Here is a 19968-nt window from a genome sequence, read left to right on the forward strand (position 1 = left end):
CAGAAGAAGTTCTGGTGAAAGAGGCACTCTAATGTTGCACAGCTACTAGCAGAAGAGAAATGTTTTACCTCTTTCAAGAGGTTGCATCATGAACTTGTGCAATGTCTTCTGCTAGCTAGTGCAAGAAGTAATCTGAAACAGATGTGACATTTTTTACGTTAAACAACTTTGGCCCAAATCCTAACCAACTTTCCAGCACTGACATAGCGGTGCCAATGGGACATGTGCTGTATCCTGCAGTTGGGTGTCACTCCTGGAGGCCTCCTCAAAGTGAGGGAATGCTTGTTCCCTTACCTCAGAGCTGCATTGCCCTTAAGTCGGTGCTGGAAAGTGGGTTAGAATTGCACCCTTAGTGTCACAGCCTTCCCTTGCATTTCTGTGTGTGGAAGACCATTCCATATGTTACCCATTGTCATGTTGTGTGTTCCTCCTATCTACTGTTGTGCTCTTAGTAAAGCATCATACAATAGATCTTCAGGCACTTCAATCCTATCCAACCTCCCCCACACCAATGCAGTGGTGCCAGTGCAGACTACGCTGTATCCTATGGGGGGAAATTGCAATGCTGGAAGCCTCATTGGGGTAAGCCCCAGCTGCTGCAATGGGGCAACTCAGACTGCACCTGCTAAATAACTGGCACAAGTTTGTGTTGCCTTGTGTCAGCATGCCTGGCCTGGGATAGGATATGGTGTGCACCACTGCTGCAGCTCCCATTCCTCCTCCTGGGCCCAATACACCCCTGTTGCTACCCTCCCCCCACCCCTTTATGCTCCCTCCTGTTCTGTCAGCACAGCTGCACAATAGGAATTGTGCCATATAACTGATAATAGCTTGTGACTACTAGATAAAATAAGTTTAAAGAAAGTTTAAAAGAAAAAATGTTCCTTTACTCAGAGGCCTCTTAAAGACCCTTCAGATCTCTTCTTTACAAAATACACTACAAATATTTAAAAAACCCTATTCACACGTGTTCATAGGGATGACTGCAAAATTATGTATTGACTTGCAAGTGTGACTTTTCAGCACATTTTCAAACACCACAGGTAGGTGTTTAATATTGCTTTGTTCACAATGCTTGCAGTGGTGACAATTCACACATTCTGCTGTGAATCTTCAAGCATTGAGAGATACACATGCATGTTTGAAACCAACCCATACTTATTGGTTTGCTTCAATGAACAATTTTTCTCTTGGAGAAGATAATTTGGAGCAGAAAAGCAGCTGAGAAATTGAAATGAGAAAATCTACATTTTTTAGGTGAAAATCAAAAGAATGCCTAAAAAAACCATGTTTTTCTAGTTCTTGAGCTGTTCAGTGAGAAAAATGTATAATACCGAGTGCTGTTTAGTAATTCTAATTTTGTCATTTTGGTTTAGTGAAGTGCCTTGTTCCATCTTATAACACATTTGTTATCCTGGAACCAAGTTAATGGTTTAAACAACTTGACACTTTTTTGTTTACATCTTTAAATTTGAACTTTTTGAAGTAGTTACTTAATGCAGTATGTTAAAGACAATAGCGTAGCAGGGGGAATAACCCTCCCGCAGTTAACTGAAACCACAGGTATGGGCGATTGTCTGCTCCCCCTACCCTCCAGAGGTTTCTCTGAGCCCAGCAAAGGCCACAGATATTGTCTGCAGCCTCTTCCAGGCTCAGACTGAGCCCTAGAGCTAAAAAAGTCACTTCTGGATTCATGGAGAAACCAGAAGTGACTTTTTAATGGCATATAAGGTATTTAAAACTTTGCTTCTGGTTTCACAGAGAAACCAGAAGTGACATTCTTTTTAGCTCTAGGGCTCAGCCTGAACCTGGCAGAGGCCGTGGACAGGTGTCCGCGGCCACTGCTGGGCTTGGAGAACTCTCTGAAGGTGACGCATGCATGGGGGGACCTGAGGACTCAATCCACAGATATAGGATCTGTAGATATGGACCCCCTATATTTAAGACAAGTGATTGTTACCAATGTAGAATGATGAAAGCAATCATGAGAGCTTGTCTTGATCTTATTTAGAATTATACAGCCTGCTCCTCATGTGCCTCACCCATTGTGTACCTTAAAGCTAAATACAACTTTTTGATGCTTTCTCATAACTATTTAAGATTTAGCAATTAAGCAGGGCTGGGCATCTTCTCAAACCAAGTTGACTTGGTACACTTCCCATCTGCCACCTAACAGTGACATCAGAGTGGTATCACCACACTAGTACTATTGCCTAGAAGCAATGAGAATTTGGATATATGGAAATCGATAACCATTTACCCAGCTTTCAAAATAATACGTACCAGCTACATGGATTTGGTTCAAAAGAGTATTTTGGGGATATGTGTCCATTAGGGATAGCTGTCCAAACTTACCATGTATTTCATCATCTTTCTGTTTTTACTTGCATGGAACAAAAGTGTGTTATTTCTGGAATGTATGCAAAACATGGGTGCTAAATACAATTAAACAGAAGATGTCTTTTCACTGTTTACGTCATAAAGTTTATGCTGCTTCTCCAACAGAAAGGCTCCCAAAGCCGCATACAGTGTAATTTTTAAAATTTCAGTGAGATCAAAATGAAACATTGGCAACGAACAACTGAGCAGCACAAAATATCAGGCAACCATGTACTCATGTATAGCTCCTCCATGCAAGAAGACTTTAAAATAACCTTTTTGTAGAAGAACCTGATACACACTATTATAACATTTTATCAGAAAATAAAGGGAGCTGACTTTATTTCTACTTATTTTATAAATGGTATTTGAAATATCAAAATACTAAATGCTTGTAAACTTCTGTGTTTAGAATGTGTGTGTTTTTTAAATTATTATATGAAGGAATCCAAGTCCTGTGGTTGTGAATACTTTATTGCGCTGTCATACTGACCTGTTGAGTAAGATGCATGACAGATGTGTATCAAAACAATTTCCAGTGTTTGTTGGAGCCTTCGGCAACAGTGTAGTTTCCTGAGCAACTTCAGTCCATTGCGGTTAATCTTAGCATAAGTATTCTTGGTAGATTATGTTCAATAACTAACAGTTAAAGACACTTAACCCAATCCTAACTGGGCTTCATTACAGCACCCTGCTGGTGGCCATTCTAGAATGGCCACTGTAAACAGCTGTGGTCTTGGAGGTATGCTACTGCAGCTGGCTACATGCAGGACTGCAGGCAAGCTGGCTTGGGGGGAGAGTGGTGAGAAGAATATGGTGGGGTGGGGTGGAGGTAGAATGGCAGAGGGAGCGGGTAGATCCCAGCAGCACCAGCATGTGCCAGGATCCTATCCCTGTCCCCCATCCGTGTCCCCCCCACCCCGTAACTATCCTTGGTTCTGCACCAGCAAAATGGCTGGCACAGATCTGAGGATAACCACTTTCATTCCCTTACTCTGAGGAGGCTTCCAGAAGTGCTCCCCCCCCCCCAGGATGCATCATGCACTCCTTTGGCGCAGGTGCATCAGTGGCAGGGGTTAGTTTAGAATTGGGCTGTGAGGCTACAATTCTGTATAGGCTTACCTGGAAGTAGGTTTCACTGAGCTCAGTGTGTCTTACTTTTGAGTAGACATGCAGAGGCTTGAGCTGTTAATCTGATAACAATGGTAAGACCAATGCCAGTGCTAGCATGATATTTTTTCCTAATCAACATTAAACCTTTCATCTTAAAAAAAAAAAAGGTTGCTTCAACACTTGGCATACAGTGTTACTTGTCTTTCGTAGCAGGGGGAATTTTGGGGCTGAAGAAAATGTGAGAAATTAGTAAAAGTGGTGGTTTTTGTCTTGTTTAGGTCTGGCTCTTTCCAATTCAGTTATAGGTAGAATGCCTAGTCTAAAAAAAAAAAAAAGGAAAAAGACATGCAATAACAAAACAAAGATGCCATTGATCTTTACTATTGTCTCATTTTGATACCTCCCCAAAAATAACCAAGGAAGTAATACAGACCAAATCTGTAATATAGATCAGATCTGCAGTATCCCAGACAGAGGGGAGGATCTCTGGTTACACAACAGAAAACCTTAACCAGGCGGGATCCATGCAATGAGTTCCAAACATGTGCTGTCATACATGCAGATGCACAACCTGCTTTTGAAACTGATGCGAGTTTCAAAAGAACCATGGGATTGTTCTGCTTATCATTTGGAAAAGAAAATGTTGATTTCGTATGTGTGAACAAGGCTATTGCTGTGCCTCTTTGAATCCCAGCCAACAACTGAGTGAATCCACTATTAAAATTGAATATACTGATGTCCTGCTTGAATAATTTAGACCTCCGGAGTGAAGCAACAGAGTATATTCTGACATATTGGTCACTTGTAGGTAGTTTCTTTAATGCACTGTGATTAAAAAAAAAAAGGTCCAGCATCCCTCTAACAATGATTCTGAAAACTTTGTCTCAAAAAACCATCCACCAAAAACTTAAACTTGCAAGGCAAATGAGTTTCCTTGGTGAGGAAACTGAGAAAACATTCATACTAGTGATCCAATATTAGCATATGTACAAACCAAATCTGTAGTGACATTGGTATTTTGTTAAAGCCTTAATGTAGAGCTCTTATGAAATGAAATACACAATACTGAAGCTGAGAACACTTAATTGTATACACTACATATTATAATTCCGTATTATTCTTTTCCCCTTGGTCAAGCGTATCTGAGAAGGCTATCTGATAGGCTAAAAAGAAGGCTTGTTCCTGTTTCTGCCTGATGATTACGTAGTTTTTGTTACCAAATGACGTAAATTTTTTAAATATGGGTAACTTAGAAATTTATAGGATTTTAAAAAAAGTTAATTAAAAAATTTCAGTGAAAGCACTTTCTGTTTGCTCAAATTTGTCACCAAGTGTATTCAGAAATCTAGTTCAGATACCCAGTCATGCGAGATGTTGTTAAATTTCATTTTAAAGTTAAAATTTTTTTTTAAAAAGCAAGACATTACAGGCAGTACATTTTGCATCAGCATTACAGATTTTTTTTAACTTTGCAAAACAAAAATCAATAGAACTCGATCCACTGCTGAATTGTTAATTCTTGCTGGAAAAGGGGTGCAGTAGAGAGAGACTGTGATGCAAAGCATATGATTACAAAATCATAGCATATTTGTTAAAAGGCAGCATTGAAAGCCCATATAGGGGTGGAAGCTGTGAACTACAATAAGTTGAAGCCCTGCAGTTGTGTTGACTGAATTGCCCCAAAAAGCAGAGTATTGGCTCTTGAGTGAATGTATGATCATGAACTTTGATAAGATATCTCCATCTGCTTGATTACTCTTATTTTACTCTTGCTAGTGTGAGGAGCCTGTTGCACTTACTGGTATGTGAAAGCCTTGCTGTTTGTATAAATCTGTGTAGGCTGATCTTGTTTGAGGTATATGCAATAATCTTGATAAGCAATAAGTTGCATGTATATTCAAGGCATCAGCACATAAGAATAAAAGGAAGAGAATGAAGTCTTTCTTTGTGGAATTCTTTCATTTAAATGGTGAGTGCTCTGTTCAGTAAAGCAGCTGAAGCCTATCACGATGCAGAGAGAAACTGGTATTCATTTGCTCCCTTTGAATGTTGTTACTTAGTACAAAGGCATTTCTGCTGTAGGAAGGTGATAGCCAGGCATCTCTTCTGAGGGCAAGGTTTTCAAATTCCTAAGTATAAAAGGTTAACAACACTGTTGGGTAAAATAAACTGATTCCTGCAGGTTAGCCACTATTGTTTGAACGCTATTAAAAAGTAATCACTGTCAGAGATTTGTGTTTTACAACATAGTTTTTGAAAAGCAATTTCAGTTCTGTACCCTTTGTTGCCTGACCAGTCTTTGTGTTTTTATTTCTATTGTGTCAGTAACATGATGCTCCAGAACCGATGGCAAGATGCCTCAGATTCACAGATTGAAGGAAAGGCCACACTTTTAATGGTCAGAGCAATCACCGCCCCCCCCCGCCCCACCAAGATCAGGGTAGCTTGCCTGCTCCCAAATTCAGACTGACCTCACCTTGCTGGGTTAGCAAGATTGATTCTGCAGCTAAAGCCAGCTCTCAGGAGATTCCAAACTTAAGAAAAAAGCTTTTGGCAAACAGAAGAAGGGTTGCTAACTCTAGCTGTCCAGCAAAGTCATGTTAAAATAATGTCTTCAGGCAGTGCCAAAAAGACTGGCAGTGCCAGTCCTCCTTATCAGTGTTTCGAAAGAGTGAACGAGAAGGAAAAAAGTCTTTCCCATTAAATCCCAAGTTTAGTTTTCTTTGCACATGTGTTTCTTTTTTTCACAAACATTTATACCTGTGGCACTTCTTTTTGTGTAAGGAAGGCTGCTACATGATTCAATATTTGTGTTATGATCAAGGAGTGGTAACTTCTGAGTCCAGGGCCAACCAATTACTTGGACAGGTGATAATTTCAGCTGTTGTTTCCCCAACATCATCTGAAGGATGTGGCTTCAGTTAGCTTCTCTGAAGGGGGAGAGAAAAATCTTTTTACGTGGCAAGTTTTTCAAAGCTGCTAACAAAGCATGAAACAGTAATAAAACACATTGGAATAAAAGCATTAAAACAAGCTGCATTAGCAGTGAGCAACAGTAAAGCAGAAGACTGTAGTAACTGCAGATGACAGAGCAGTAAACCATCATTCAAAATTCCAGAGAATAAGCTTCTCCAACATAAACTGTACTTCACTCACCGTGAAGTGAGTAGCCATAGAGTGGATTGTTCTCTCTGTGGTTAATCGCTTCAGGGAGGGTCATTTTAAGTTGGCAAATCTGCACAGAGGCAAATGATTATGTGGCTGTGCCGTGCTCCCAGTCCAAACCATCTCTTACTCAATTGCTGCTTTTTTTGAAAAAACATAAAAGTTCTAATTGTGGAACTGCCATGTCATGTCTAGTTGGTTGTGATCCTAGGCTACCGATATTAGATGAGAATGGGCCATATTTGTTTTTCATGTTAAAATATTTCTATTAAATTACAATTTTACACAATGCACATAACACTTTGACCGTTTTTAGTTTTAGTTACTGAAGGAAGCTGAATAATTCTTTTTTGCTAGCAGACAAGCATTTCTTGACAATACCAAAGTCAGGCCTGTACAATTTGTGACCCATCCAATGAAATGCAGTCCACTAGTCAAGTACTGCACTGCGTTCAGCGGCAATCTACCATTTTACTTGCTTTAACAGTGCCATACAAAAATAGGTTTACTGAATCCCCTGATAAACCATCAAAGACGACTGGGGGGCATTGGTAAGTCACAAGTAGTATAAGCTTGACTTAAGTGACACTGAGCAGTGAAGCACTCCTAACTTTTTCAGTGTCCAAAGTGCTCTACAGTTTTTGTAGATAGAGTGTGTTGCCATTCCATAATTCTCCATTTACAGATTTCAAAATTCAAGGAAACTTTTTAACATTTACTTGTCCAGAAAGGAAAATATGACATCCATGCAATCCTTTGCACCTTGCAAAGGCATCTGGGGACCATTCAGAGCATTCATGTGGAATGTTAGCCAAACCTGTTGGGCCTCATTACTGCCTGCATACAGTAAATACAGCATGTGATGTACCAAATAATCCCCTCAATGAACTTTCAAGCAAAGACCAGTAGCAGTGAACAATCTCCCATTGTTTTGAAATATCTAACAGCATTACAGATCTAAGATTTTTGGGTGTATTAAGTAATTTTAAAAAGGTGTATGCTACTTTGGGAGCCTGATGATAGAAAAGCAGCCTACAAATAGTTCTCCATGGCATTGCAATGGTTCTCTTGTCAAACTACTATTTGTTTTCTTCTGGGTCACTTAGAATTAATTGTTGCTGTACCTTTTTTTTGGTAAAATATACATTGTGGTTCTCTGCAGTATTAATAACAGCCCAATCCTACCTAGATCTCTGTTTGATGATTCAGCATTGCCAGTGCAGCATCCGCTGCATCCTGCAGGAGATTTTCAGCTGCTGAAGATTTCCTTGGGATAAGAGGACATGTGTCCCCTTGCCTCAGGGCAAACACCAGCAGTTGCTATGGAGCAATTCAGACCTGCACTGACTCAATTGCAGGTGCAAGACCACGTTGCCCTGTGAAGGCAGATCAGGCCCAGCTAGTACTCTTGCTCCCTTCCTGGGCCTGACCTACCCTTCTCCCTGCCTAGTCATTGCCCATTCTGAACATAAGACAAGCCCTGCTGGATCAGGCCAAAGGCCCATCTAGTTAGCTTCCTACATCTCATAGTGGCCCACCAGATCAGCATTTCTCAAACTGTGGGTCGGGACCCACTAGGTGGGTTGCGAGCCAATTTCAGATGGGTCCCCATTCAATTCAATATCTTATTATTGGACTTGATGCTACCATGGTATGTGACTGCTTCTGGGAAAATGTGACATACCTGTACTTTTAACAAACTACTATGTATATTCTTTTAACGATGATAGTAAATGGGACTTACTCCTGGATAAGTGTAGGTAAGATTGCAGCCTAGGATTGTTAAAAATTTTCCTGCTTGATGTAACTTCTGGTCATGACATCATTCTGGTGGGTCCTGACAGATTCTCATTTTAAAAAGTGGGTCCCAGTGCTAAATGTGTGAGAACCACTGCACCAGATGCCTTTGGGAGCACACAAGACCACTAGATACTTGCATCCTGTTGCCACTCCCTTGCACCTGGCATTCTGACATATGCACCTGGTATTCAGAGGTAATGCTGCCCTCTCCTTGCCCCGTTCAACTGCCTTCCTACTCCCTGTGTGGGCTCTCCTGTGCTGGTGAGTATCCATGTCTGCCAGCACACTGGAGGTCACTACAGCCTCCCTGCTGGTGGGCCTGCAGCATATATTGGCAGAGGCTGCTTTGTAAAACATCCTCCACTGCCACAACACTAGTTATGTCAGTAGGGGAGGGGGTTAGGATTAGGCTGTAAGGTCCCAATCCTATCCAACTTTCTAGCACTGATGCAACCGCAATGCAACCGAGGTAAGGGAATAAATGTTCCCTTATCTTGAGGAAGCCTCCTTGTATCAGTGATGAAAAGTGGGATAGGGTTGGGCCCTAAGCCGAGGAAATTACCATACCAAACATAAGTAAAGGAGCATTAAGGATCACAAAGAAGAATCGGTTCCTAATACCGATTAGGTCCAGATTAGGTCCAGACTTCAGTGCTGTCAGCTTGCATTCTCTCTCATTTGCTATTCTCCAGTTAAATCTCTACTGCAGCATTAAATAAGCAATTTTCTCTTTCTCATTATCTCCAGGCACTGAATGGCACTAAAGAAACGCAGCCACAAAATGGCTGCTAGGTTCCTAATACATTTTTAAAAGCCAGGGTTGCATGACGCCTCACTGTTTGTAAATGTAAGTGCTTAATGAGCTAAAGGAATTAGGCAACTTAAAAGATACAAATTGGATGCTGTCTTAGATTGCAATTCTATACCTACCTATCCAGTAGTAAGCTCCCTTGAACATAGTGGAACTTCTGAAGAAACATGTATAGGCTTGCACTGTTTACAGCATGGGGTTTTTGGAGGTAGTATTGAATTTGCATACATGTGTGATATAAAATTAGCTGTCGCTACATAAGCTAACGCTATAGCACACCTCCTATTAGCTATCACCCCAGCACTATTGAGGATTAACTCACAGATATCCTTTCTAGAACTGTTCCTCAACATTTGTCCTCCATCATACTACTTCATATGGTTCACCTACTTGAAATACCACTGGAAGTTAGTGATGATGATATCATCACCAGTTACTTCTGCATGGGAGGCTAGAGGTAGGGTGTAAAACACCAGTAAGAGGCTCAGAGGGGATAGGAGGGCTTTTTCAAGTGCAGAAAAGTATGCTTTGGAACTCTGCCTGCTGAGCCACACCTATTACCACAGTTGTGTTGCATTCCTGGTCTCATGCCAGGTGGCAGGGGTTCCACAACAACCACCTGACAACCATGACAACAACCAAGACACCACAAGTACCACTGTTGGTAGCTGTACCACTGGTTGAGAAACATTGTTTTAGAATGAAGGACACCTCTGCAACTACCAACAACGCTGTATCCAGACTTGAATTAAAGGTCTTCATTTTGCAGAGCTGTCAATTGCATTTGAGAGTGAGAAATGGGGTTCTATTATATGCAGCATTAGCCATATTTGCAAGTACAGGGCAATGTTTGTTCCCTTATGTTGGGGCGCCACAGTGGCTGCATTGGTGCTGGAAAGATGAATAGGAATTGCCTGAAAAAGAGAGCAGCCCTTCTATCCTACTTGGAAGAGCACCTGACTCAGGGCCCAATCCTATCCAACTTTCTAGCACTGATGCAGTTGCAATACAGCCCCAAGCTAAGGTCTCTGAGAAGGCCTCTGCAACTGCACCCCCACCACAGGATGCAGCGCATGCTGCCTTGGCATGGCTGCATTGGCACTGGAAAATTGGATAGCATTGGGCACTGAGGCTGCAATCCTATCCACACTTTGTTGGGGGGAAGCTCCACTGGCTACAATGGGACTGACTTCTGAGTGGACAGGCATAGGATTGGGCTCTCTGACACCTTGCTTAACCTTAACACTCTCTCTTCTCTCTCGCCCTGTGTGCGGGGAATGGAGAGGAAATGCACTCTGTAGGTGCTCTGAGGCACCCTTGATCAGTTGCTTTCACAGCTGCCTGCCCGCCTGCTCAAGCAGAGACGGCCAAGGCGCAGCACGGCCACCCAGAAGAAGCAGCCTTGGCGGTTACCTTAGCAACAAGAGAACACTCACTCCCGTATCCACAGAGGGATGCGCTCCAAGCCCCGCCCCGCCCTCTGTTCCGCCGACGTTCTCTCGCCCCTCCCCCCCGCCGTGAGGATTGTTAATGCTCCTCCCAAGTCTCGGAGCGCTGCCTCTCGCGAGAAGTGGCGCGGCTGCCTGCTTCATGGTGACCGGGCGCAGGGACGTTGGAGAAGAGGTGAGTGGCACGCGCCTTTCTCCCTCCCTCCTCCGGGGGAGGGACAGGAGGGGTGAGGTTTTCTGGGCTCTGCCCTGTCAGTGGTTGGGGCTGTTGGGGCAGCCTGACTACTGTGGCTACTGCTAGGTCTCCCTCTGGGGGGGAGGGTGCTTGTAATGGCTGCAGTTGAACTGGTGAAGCTTCAACTGGAAGCAGTTCAACTGGTGCAGCTCAGCTGGTGGTCTCCCTGCATGGGGACCCCCCCATCCCCATCAGGGGCCATGATGGTAAAGCTTGAGACAGGGAGTCGCAGGTTCCAGCCCAGAGGCTGTGAGGGTGACCTTGGTCCACTTCCAGGCTGGCCTACTTCTCAGGGTTGTTGTGAGCCTCAAGGAGGCAGAGGCCACCTGTGCTGCCTTGAATTCCTTGGAGGCAGAGCAGCAGGCCAGGTTAAAACTGAACTAAAATATACAGTGGGGGGGGGGATTTTCACCTGGGTTGGTGTGTGGAAGCCGGAGAGGTCGTTCTGCAAGGTGACCCTGGCCCAGGGTGACCAGATGTCATAACTGCAAAGGAGGACCAACCACCCCAAAATGTAGGACACCCAAGAAAAATGTAGGGCACATTCTGAAAGCTAAAAACACTCATAGGTTGATTTCATGTGGTTAATTTAAACACTGGACTGTTGTTATGTTTAAAACTATATGGCATATAATTTATTATGTTCAGTTTATTACAAGAAGGCTCTGCGCTGCCTGCTCACAGGGAAAAAGAGGGTGTTTAAATTCTTTTCCAGGACACGAGGCTAAAAAAGTGGTCATGTTCTGGAAAAAGAGGACCTCTGGTCACCCTGCCCTGGACTGGGACTCCTTGAGCCTGATGATGAGGCTTCCTCTGATCCTAAAATATTAAATCATTCATCCTTTTGTCGCCCTTGAATTGCATTCCCCCCCCCCAAAAAAAACAGAGGTCAGCTGCCTCACCATGCACCCCAAACCCCAGCATTTTTCTCTTTGGAAGTTAGGATCCCTGCCTGCTTGACCACATTTGGAGAACAAAGTCAAAAAGAAGAGTCTCAAAGCTTATGGTGCCCTTGTATATCTCTGTTCTTGGCTGATCACTATCCTTGTTTATGTCACTGATGACTGTTGAATGCTTCTGCTCCCTAAGGGATTCTCATTACTTTTTCTTTCTAGTAAATATATGCTTGGCTTTGCACTTTCTATACCCTGTCCACAAATGTGAGAAATTGTCATGGGTTTGTCTACATCTTCTCCATCAGCTGCACTCCAACCAAATGTATCAGAACAGGTTCCAACTGCACCTTCACAATGTCCCATGCACCAGAAGAATATGGAAGGTAATTTCTCAGTTAAAGAACCTCAAGCATCTGAAGAGTTGTTCTGAAAGTGCTTCCTTATAAAAAGACTGTTATTATTTTGTTTTCATAAAAATATATATTAAACATTTTATTATGCATTTTATTTATTAACAATAAGAGTGGCAATGGTAAGTTTTTTTTAGACATTCTAGATATGGAAGACCACCTGCTAACTGGGTAAGAAGCGCTTTTTCAAGTGGGTGCTCCTCTTTTATTTAGCAAGGGGAGGGTAACAAGCCCTCCTCACCCCAGCAGTGTCTTTTTTAGTGGCTGTCTGCTGGTGTTCTTTTGCATTTTTTTAGATTATGAGCCCTTTTGGGATGGAGTGATAGCCACTAGTGTCTCTGGTTCCTTCTATGGATAGGAGGTAGTTTTCCATTCCTGCTCTGAGAAACCTAATTCTGTGTTCAAGAAATCTGGTTTTCAAGAGCATGTGAAATTTCCTTGCTTGTAGAGCATTTCCTTGCTTGTAGAACCATAGGATACCTCTGTGTGTACCATGCATGTCAGATGTCTTGCAAAATCTATTTATATTATGGGTCAGTATAAATAGAAGAAGGGGCAAAGTTTGCATTAAGGGCTTAGCGCGCACACACACATGAAATAGTTGCCTTTTAAAATGCAATTTATTCTATGCAATTACTAAATTCAAATATTATTACATGATACTCTGTTTTGTTTAAGGTTGTCCAATGCACATGAAATCAGCTGATAGTGTTGATGAGAATCAGAACACTACAGTTCCTGCACATCAAGAAAGAGCATATGAATATGTGGAGTGTCCTGTTAAATCTCAAATGCATGAGAAGATTGATCCTAGCAATATGGTAATTTGGGGGTGTTCCCCTGCATGGCTTTTTGCAGTTACAAAAATAACACACCTGAAATTCTTTCAAGAAATAATTGGAGAAATTGTTCTGTTCAATAGAACATTCACTCCTTTCTCTTCATTATCATCTTGTTTAGATGCCACCTCCTAATCAGTCACCATCTCCAGATCAGCCATTTCCCCTGTCTATAGTAAGAGAAGAGTCTTCTATTCCTAGAGCGACTTCTCAACAACATTGGGTTTATCCTTCAGAGCAAATGTTTTGGAATGCAATGCTTAGAAAAGGGTAAGTGAATTGCAAATACAGTTCTGAATCAGGAGCTGGATGGTACTGCTTACTTTGTTGGTGGTGTTAAAACATAAGAACAGCCCCACTGGATCAGGCTAGATAGGCCCATCTAGTCCAGCTTCCTGTATCTCACAGAGGCCCACCAAGTGCCCCAGGGAGCACACCAGATAATAATAATAATAATATAATAATATACAGTATTTATATACCGCCTTTCTTGGTCTTTATTCAAGACTTTATTCAAGGCGGTTTACACAGGCAGGCTTATTAAATCCATGCAGGGATTTTTACAAATTGAAAGAAGGTTCTCTCTTTCAAGAACCACCACATTCAAGCTGTTACACTCCGATCTGGTTTAACATTCTGGCCTCCATCCTCCCACGCTCCGAGCAGATGGAACAGCTCAGCTGCAGCTTGCCAGCTGCTTCAAGGTCGCACGGTGCCGGTGGCCTCGAACTGGCGACCTTGTGGATGTTAATCTTCAGGCAAATGGAGGCTCTACCCTCTAGACCAGACCTCCTGCCCTGAGACCTGCAAGACAAGAGACCTGCAATAACAAGAGACCTGCATCCTGGTGCCCTCCCCTGCATCTGACATAGCCCATTTCTAAAATCAGGAGGTCACACATACACATCATGGCTTGTAACCCGTAATGGATTTTTCCTCCAGAAACTTGTCCAATCCCCTTTTAAAGGCATCCAGGCCAGATGCCATCACCACATCCTGTGGCAAGGAGTTCCACAGACCAACCACATGCTGAGTAAAGAAATATTTTCTTTTGTCTGTCCTAACTCTCCCAACACTCAATTTTAGTGGATGTCCCCTGGTTCTGGTGTTATGTGAGAGTGTAAAGAGCATCTCTTTATCCACTTTATTCTTCCCATGCATAATTTTGTATGTCTCAATCATGTCCCCCCTCAGGTGCCTCTTTTCTAGGCTGAAGAGGCCCAAACGCCGTAGCCTTTCCTCATAAGGAAGGTGCCCCAGCCCCGTAATCATCTTAGTTGATCTCTCTTGCACCTTTTCCATTTCCACTATATCCTTTTTGAGATGTGGTAACCAGAACTGGACACAATACTCCAGGTGTGGCCTTACCATAGATTTGTACAATGGCATTATAACATTAGCCGTTTTGTTCTCTATACCTTATCTAATGATCCCCAGCATAGAATTGGCCTTCTTTACTGCTGCCACACATTGGGTCAACACTTTCATTGACGTGTCCACCACCACCCCAAGATCTCTCTCCTGATCTGTCACAGACAGTTCAGAACCCATTATCCTATATGTATATGTGTTGAATACCCCAAGAATATCTTGGAACACAAGTAGTGTGTGCATCTGTCATTTCAGGGCAATTGCAGCCAGTCTTATCCCATTTTGTATTGGGGACAGATTTACAAAGAATGGTGTACATGTAATCAAGAATTACATGTAAATGCATGTAATTTAATGTAAATACATTAAGAAATACATGCAAATAAAGAATTAAGTACATGTAATTGCATTTGCTGATATTTATCCTTTTGTTCTTCACCTCCTACTCCCATCTCCTCACTGTTTTGTTACCTCTTGTCATTTCCCATCAAAGGTGTGAGCTCCTTGGGCAGGAAAAAGTACGATATTAAAGGTGATACACAGACTCCATCTTTGCGGAGAATCTGTGTTGCCTCACTTACCTTGTATCTTTAGCTCACTTAACACGCATAAGTCATAACTACCTATTACTGTCCTTAAGTGATGAACATTTATAGGTAATCAAGGCCTAGCCAAATGGCATGGCTTCCAGGCAGGTTGCAGCTTTTGTACCACTTACTATTTTTCAGAGTTTGAGGCAAGATTTTAATGCAGATTTTCTTGCTGACAATTGTGTTGATGAGCAAAAATGTCATGGGCCTTTCAAGCACATTGGCAGCAATGCTAAAAGGTTCAAATGTGTAGACCAGTAATTTTAAGTCACAGTGCTGGGACACACTTGTGTGCTGCAGATGGTCTGCAGGAGTCTGGGGGGATGGTTATTTATTAGTAGGGCTGTTGGGGGATGTGAGCCCCTCTGGCAGCATGATGTGCCTCTTCAATTGTCCAAAAACTGATGATGTGCCTTGGCAATTTTAGTGCCTTGTCAGTGTGCTGTGAGATGAAAAAGGCTGAAAATGGCTGTGTGTGTGGAGTGTGTTTGCATAGGTGGTGTGTATCTTTATTTCTGTTTATCTAAGTTTCTGTAATCCATCCATTGTGCAGGACTTAGCATTCATATAACATTCAACTTCTTGAACTGTGCTCTGAGTGTAGTTTTTTGTTATGAAAACACAGCCTTACTGTGGAGCTAAAATGCCTACATTGACTCTCTAGCCCGTTTCTCATTGTTTATGTTAATAGCTTCTTAAAACTGAATGTTATTGGCAATCATTGAGAATGTTATTGGCAAATCATATTACTACTTTGTTCAAGATGAGGATATGGAGACACTGGGCTAGATTTTAGTCTGCAGCATTCCTTCAATGCATTGCTTTTAATTAGGTGTGGGGGAAAAAAGTTGGAATTATATAAAACAGTTCATCTGTTGTACCTTTTAACTTCTTCAAAATTGCTTTCTTTAGATGGAGGTGGAAAGATGATGACATAAAACCTGAAGATATGACCAATATCATCAAGATTCACAATCAGAATAATGAGCAGGCTTGGAAGGAAATTTTAAAATGGGAAGCACTTCATGCTAGGCGAGTACCTTTGCAATCTTTAAAATATATCTTCAGATCTTGGAATAGAATCTTGTAGCAGAAGAGTGTGCAGTTGAATTTGATTTCTTATAATAACTCTCTTGCGTGCTGTAAGACAATATATATGGAAATGGGAGTTGTTACAAGCCTTTCCTAAAGAACTGCTCTATTGGGATTAAACGTTTTCTTGTGCTTTCTAAATGTCACTCAGTTCTTTCAGTTGTATGTACTTTTAAGAATTCTTGGAGGTGATAGTGAGCAGCTCTGAGGTTCTGTGAATCATTCCTTTTAAAGACCAGTTCTCCCTCTGGGTGATAAACCTGTATCTGGATTATAGTTCTTCACATTGCTGGTGGATGCTACTACTGGATGTTAAGAAGGGTTTATAGCCTAAGCTCTTCTCTTAAAGTGTTATGTGAGCAGAGTTTTGTGATTGTTCTTCCATACAAAAAGAAAATTCAGTCTTGTGAGTCCCCACATAGTAGTCTGAAGTGGTATAGCTCCTTCACGGGTTTACTACTTCAGGAATAATCGTACCCAAGAACATACCTATGACTTAGCAGTCATTTAGGGACTTTCAGAAGACCCTTGCTCATCCACCTTCGTTTCATGCAAGGCCTATTTTTCAGATATACTTACTGTGTGTGCACTTAACACAGCTCTGATAATGTATATGAAAGCTTGTGTGTGGGTTTGGTGTTGACTTCACAGTACCTTTGTGCTTTAGCGTTCCCAGTAAAGGGGTTCGAACAGAATGGTTTCCAGTTCTCCATGACTTGGTTGAGTCTAGGAAACAAAATAGGCAACGCTTGACAGTGTGCTTTGATTCATTCCAATGCTATCATTTGCCTCAAACAGGAAAAGTAAAATAAACATGCATGTGAGAACTCTGTTGCAGGGGAATGGAGAGGCGTATCTGCTATTTGATTCTGGAAGGCCTAATCTCCATGAGAAGGATTCCACTTTTCTGAGCGACCCACCTTTCCATTTGCATGTCATAATGATGGGCATTTTGTTAGTGTGTTGCATCGAACAGTAGACAGATGGATTCTGATGAGTTGACACATCGTGACCTAGCATGTCAGATTGGGAAGACAAATTGAATTTGGGTCGTCCCAATTCTTCATGCATGAAGCTCACTGGGCAAGACTGGATCAGTTACTCTCTTGTAGATTAATCTACCCCACAGGATTGTGTGGGGATAAAAGGGAATGGGAAGAAGTATGCTTCCCTGAGATCTTGGGTGGCAGTTGGGGATAAATATAGTGAATGATTCTTAATTCAGACCCTTGCTTACCTTCAAATGGTTTGATAAAAGCAAAAAAAGTTGCTCTTAACTTGACCTCCTCTGCTAATCAGTGCAAAAACTTCGATGCACAGGATTAATATGTTAGTGGAATTGTTTACTGATTATGTGTAAAATATCACGGGTCCCCGTACCTTCAGATCTGGTATAGCAGATTCAGTTATCCTCGAATGTGTGCCCATTAACGTTGTTGAAAGGCTTAGCAGGGCAACAGTGTTCTTGCTTGTACAGGTTGCTATAAGCATTCAAGCTTTTAGCAATGCTCAGATAGGCTGTTGGCATCCTGAATGCTTGAAAAAACTAGATCAACACTAATAGAAACCAGGAAGTCAACTGCTTCCAGTTGGCATTAATTTAGTTTTTTCAAGCATTCAGGCTACCAACAGCCTGTCTGAACGTCTCTATAAGCTTGAATGCTTATTGTGACCTGTACAAGCAAGAACATTTTCACCCTGGTATGCCTTTCAGCAACATTAATAGGTGCATGGGGGGTGCGTGTGCAGGGATAGCAGAGAGAGGTTTCCCTCCGTCTGCAGTTTCCGTATCCATGTATGGGCCCTGGTACGGATCCCCCATGGATATGTGCGCCCACCTGTACTCTTTTTAATAAGAATCCAATATTTTATTCTCCTAACAACCAAATTTGGCAGGTAAACATTTAGCCCCAATTTTATTCCAGTACAATAGAAATTGGAGGCTTATTATACTGCTATGGATATGAATCGGTGCCTTCCTCAAATACGTTTACAGCACTGGGTTTGTCTTAAGTTGTTGTTTGTATGTTTTTTCAGGGAGTGCCCATGTGGACCAATGCTTGTTCGGTTTGGAGGTAAAGCAAAGGAGTTTTCACCAAGGGCCAGAATACGATCCTGGATGGGGTATGTTTTGGAGAATTGTGATTTTTCTGTTTTTAAGAATAAATTGTTAATATCTGAGGCTTTGTGTTCAACGGGTTAACTAGGTAACTAGAATGAGGTTCTTTAACATGTGTGAATGTTTGATATATGGGACATATATAATTTTGGTGCTTATTTTGGTTCATTAAGATTACGCTTATTTTAGCATCAATAAGACTTTTTCTTTCTTTCCAGCTATGAACTGCCCTTTGATAGACACGACTGGATTATTGATCGCTGTGGGACGGAAGTCCGTTATGTTATTGATTATTATGATGGAGGGGAAGTAGATAAGAACTACCAGTTTACCATCTTGGATGTTCGTCCAGCTTTTGATTCTCTGTCTGCAGTGTGGGACAGGATGAAGGTTGCCTGGTGGCGCTGGACTTCATAACTCAATGTGCACCAGTATGAACAAACATAAGAACTATATTTCAAAATGGTGTTGGAAGGAATTTGGACTTCAATAAAGTTTATGGTCATTGTGCTGCTATTGAATAGCATTGTGGTGGTCAGTGAGGAACAAACTACATTACTTTAATCAGGGCTTTAAAGAACATGATGTGTGTTTTCTTAACACATGTTGAACTTTTGCTTTATGTTCTACCACAGCTTGGAAACCATTATGATTAACAAGGAATAGAGAAGGCACTAACGAGTGATTCAAAAATCTTTGCTATGAAAAGGGAATACTGTTGCATCTCACCAAAAAGAATTGTGCCTTTTAAAAGTACAGAGTTATAATTAAATATAACTTATTTGAAATTGTGTTGACATGATACTTGTGTTGTCAATGACATTAAAATGCCATTTTTATTTCTTCTTTATGACATTTCCATTAGGAAATGTTTGAGTGACTTGTGTGTGTTAGTCCCCATAGGTATTAGCATATGATGAGTGTACCCATTGATAACAGAAACTGTGGTTTACACACACCTGTATGTTGTGTAACTGATTCACTTTAAAAATAATTGCATCATCTTGCTTCACACATCTTCCATCTGCCTATGTTGTGTTACAAACCACTTAATTTGCCTAATGAGACCCTGCATTGACTCACATCATTACAGCTCCTGTTTTTACCATAGTTGCTTAAAATGAATCAAAATTATCAAGACTTCCTCTTTCTTTAAGCGAGTGGCGCATGGCTTAGGACCTTTTGGCATGTTTGACAGAAACAGCAGCACAGAGACTTGTGCTGAAAGTCTGTTTCTCTACATGAATGCTTTGTTGGCATCCTTCAGTCTCGGAAGACTATGGTGTCGCACTCTGAATGGTGGTTCTGGAACAGAGTGTCCTCTCCAGTGCGCGAAGCCTGGGTAAAGTAGGTATGGAGGATAGGCTGTTACCCATGCAGCAAATCCCCCCTCTCCACGTCGCTGGAATGGTCCAATGGAAAGGCAGAGGCCAATACGGTTGGTTCCAGCGGCGTCGCAGGAGTTGCCAGAACGTGACTGTGTTCAGCCATGAACTGCCTCAGGGACTCCGGCTCCTGATTTTGCCTCGAGGTTGACCCCTGAAGCCTTTTCCTTAACTGGATGTAGCCACAAGGCAGTGGAGGTTTGGGGTCAGAGTTTTCCTTCTCTCAGATGAGCTGCCTTCCCAGGCTGACGAGTCCCATCGACCCGGTGGCTGTTTAGTCGCCTCTTACGACAAGTACAGCCAAACTGAGGGCCT

The 19968-nt window shown here is 42.0% G+C and overlaps 1 protein-coding gene across 1 annotated transcript; it reads left to right on the plus strand.

The window, feature by feature from the left end:
- The first annotated feature begins 10815 nt into the window (after window positions 1-10815).
- On the plus strand, window positions 10816-19056 carry HCCS (holocytochrome c synthase). The gene is made up of 7 exons (XM_066626440.1): window positions 10816-10891; window positions 12067-12230; window positions 12936-13078; window positions 13218-13366; window positions 15970-16093; window positions 18191-18273; window positions 18487-19056. The coding sequence occupies exons 2-7, from the start codon at window positions 12125-12127 to the stop codon at window positions 18683-18685; spliced, it is 804 nt and encodes a 267-aa protein (XP_066482537.1). The 5' UTR covers window positions 10816-10891; window positions 12067-12124; the 3' UTR covers window positions 18686-19056.
- Window positions 19057-19968: the final 912 nt, after the last annotated feature.

This window comes from Tiliqua scincoides, chromosome 4, assembly GCF_035046505.1.
Source record: "Tiliqua scincoides isolate rTilSci1 chromosome 4, rTilSci1.hap2, whole genome shotgun sequence".
NCBI classification, from domain to species: Eukaryota; Metazoa; Chordata; class Lepidosauria; order Squamata; family Scincidae; genus Tiliqua; species Tiliqua scincoides.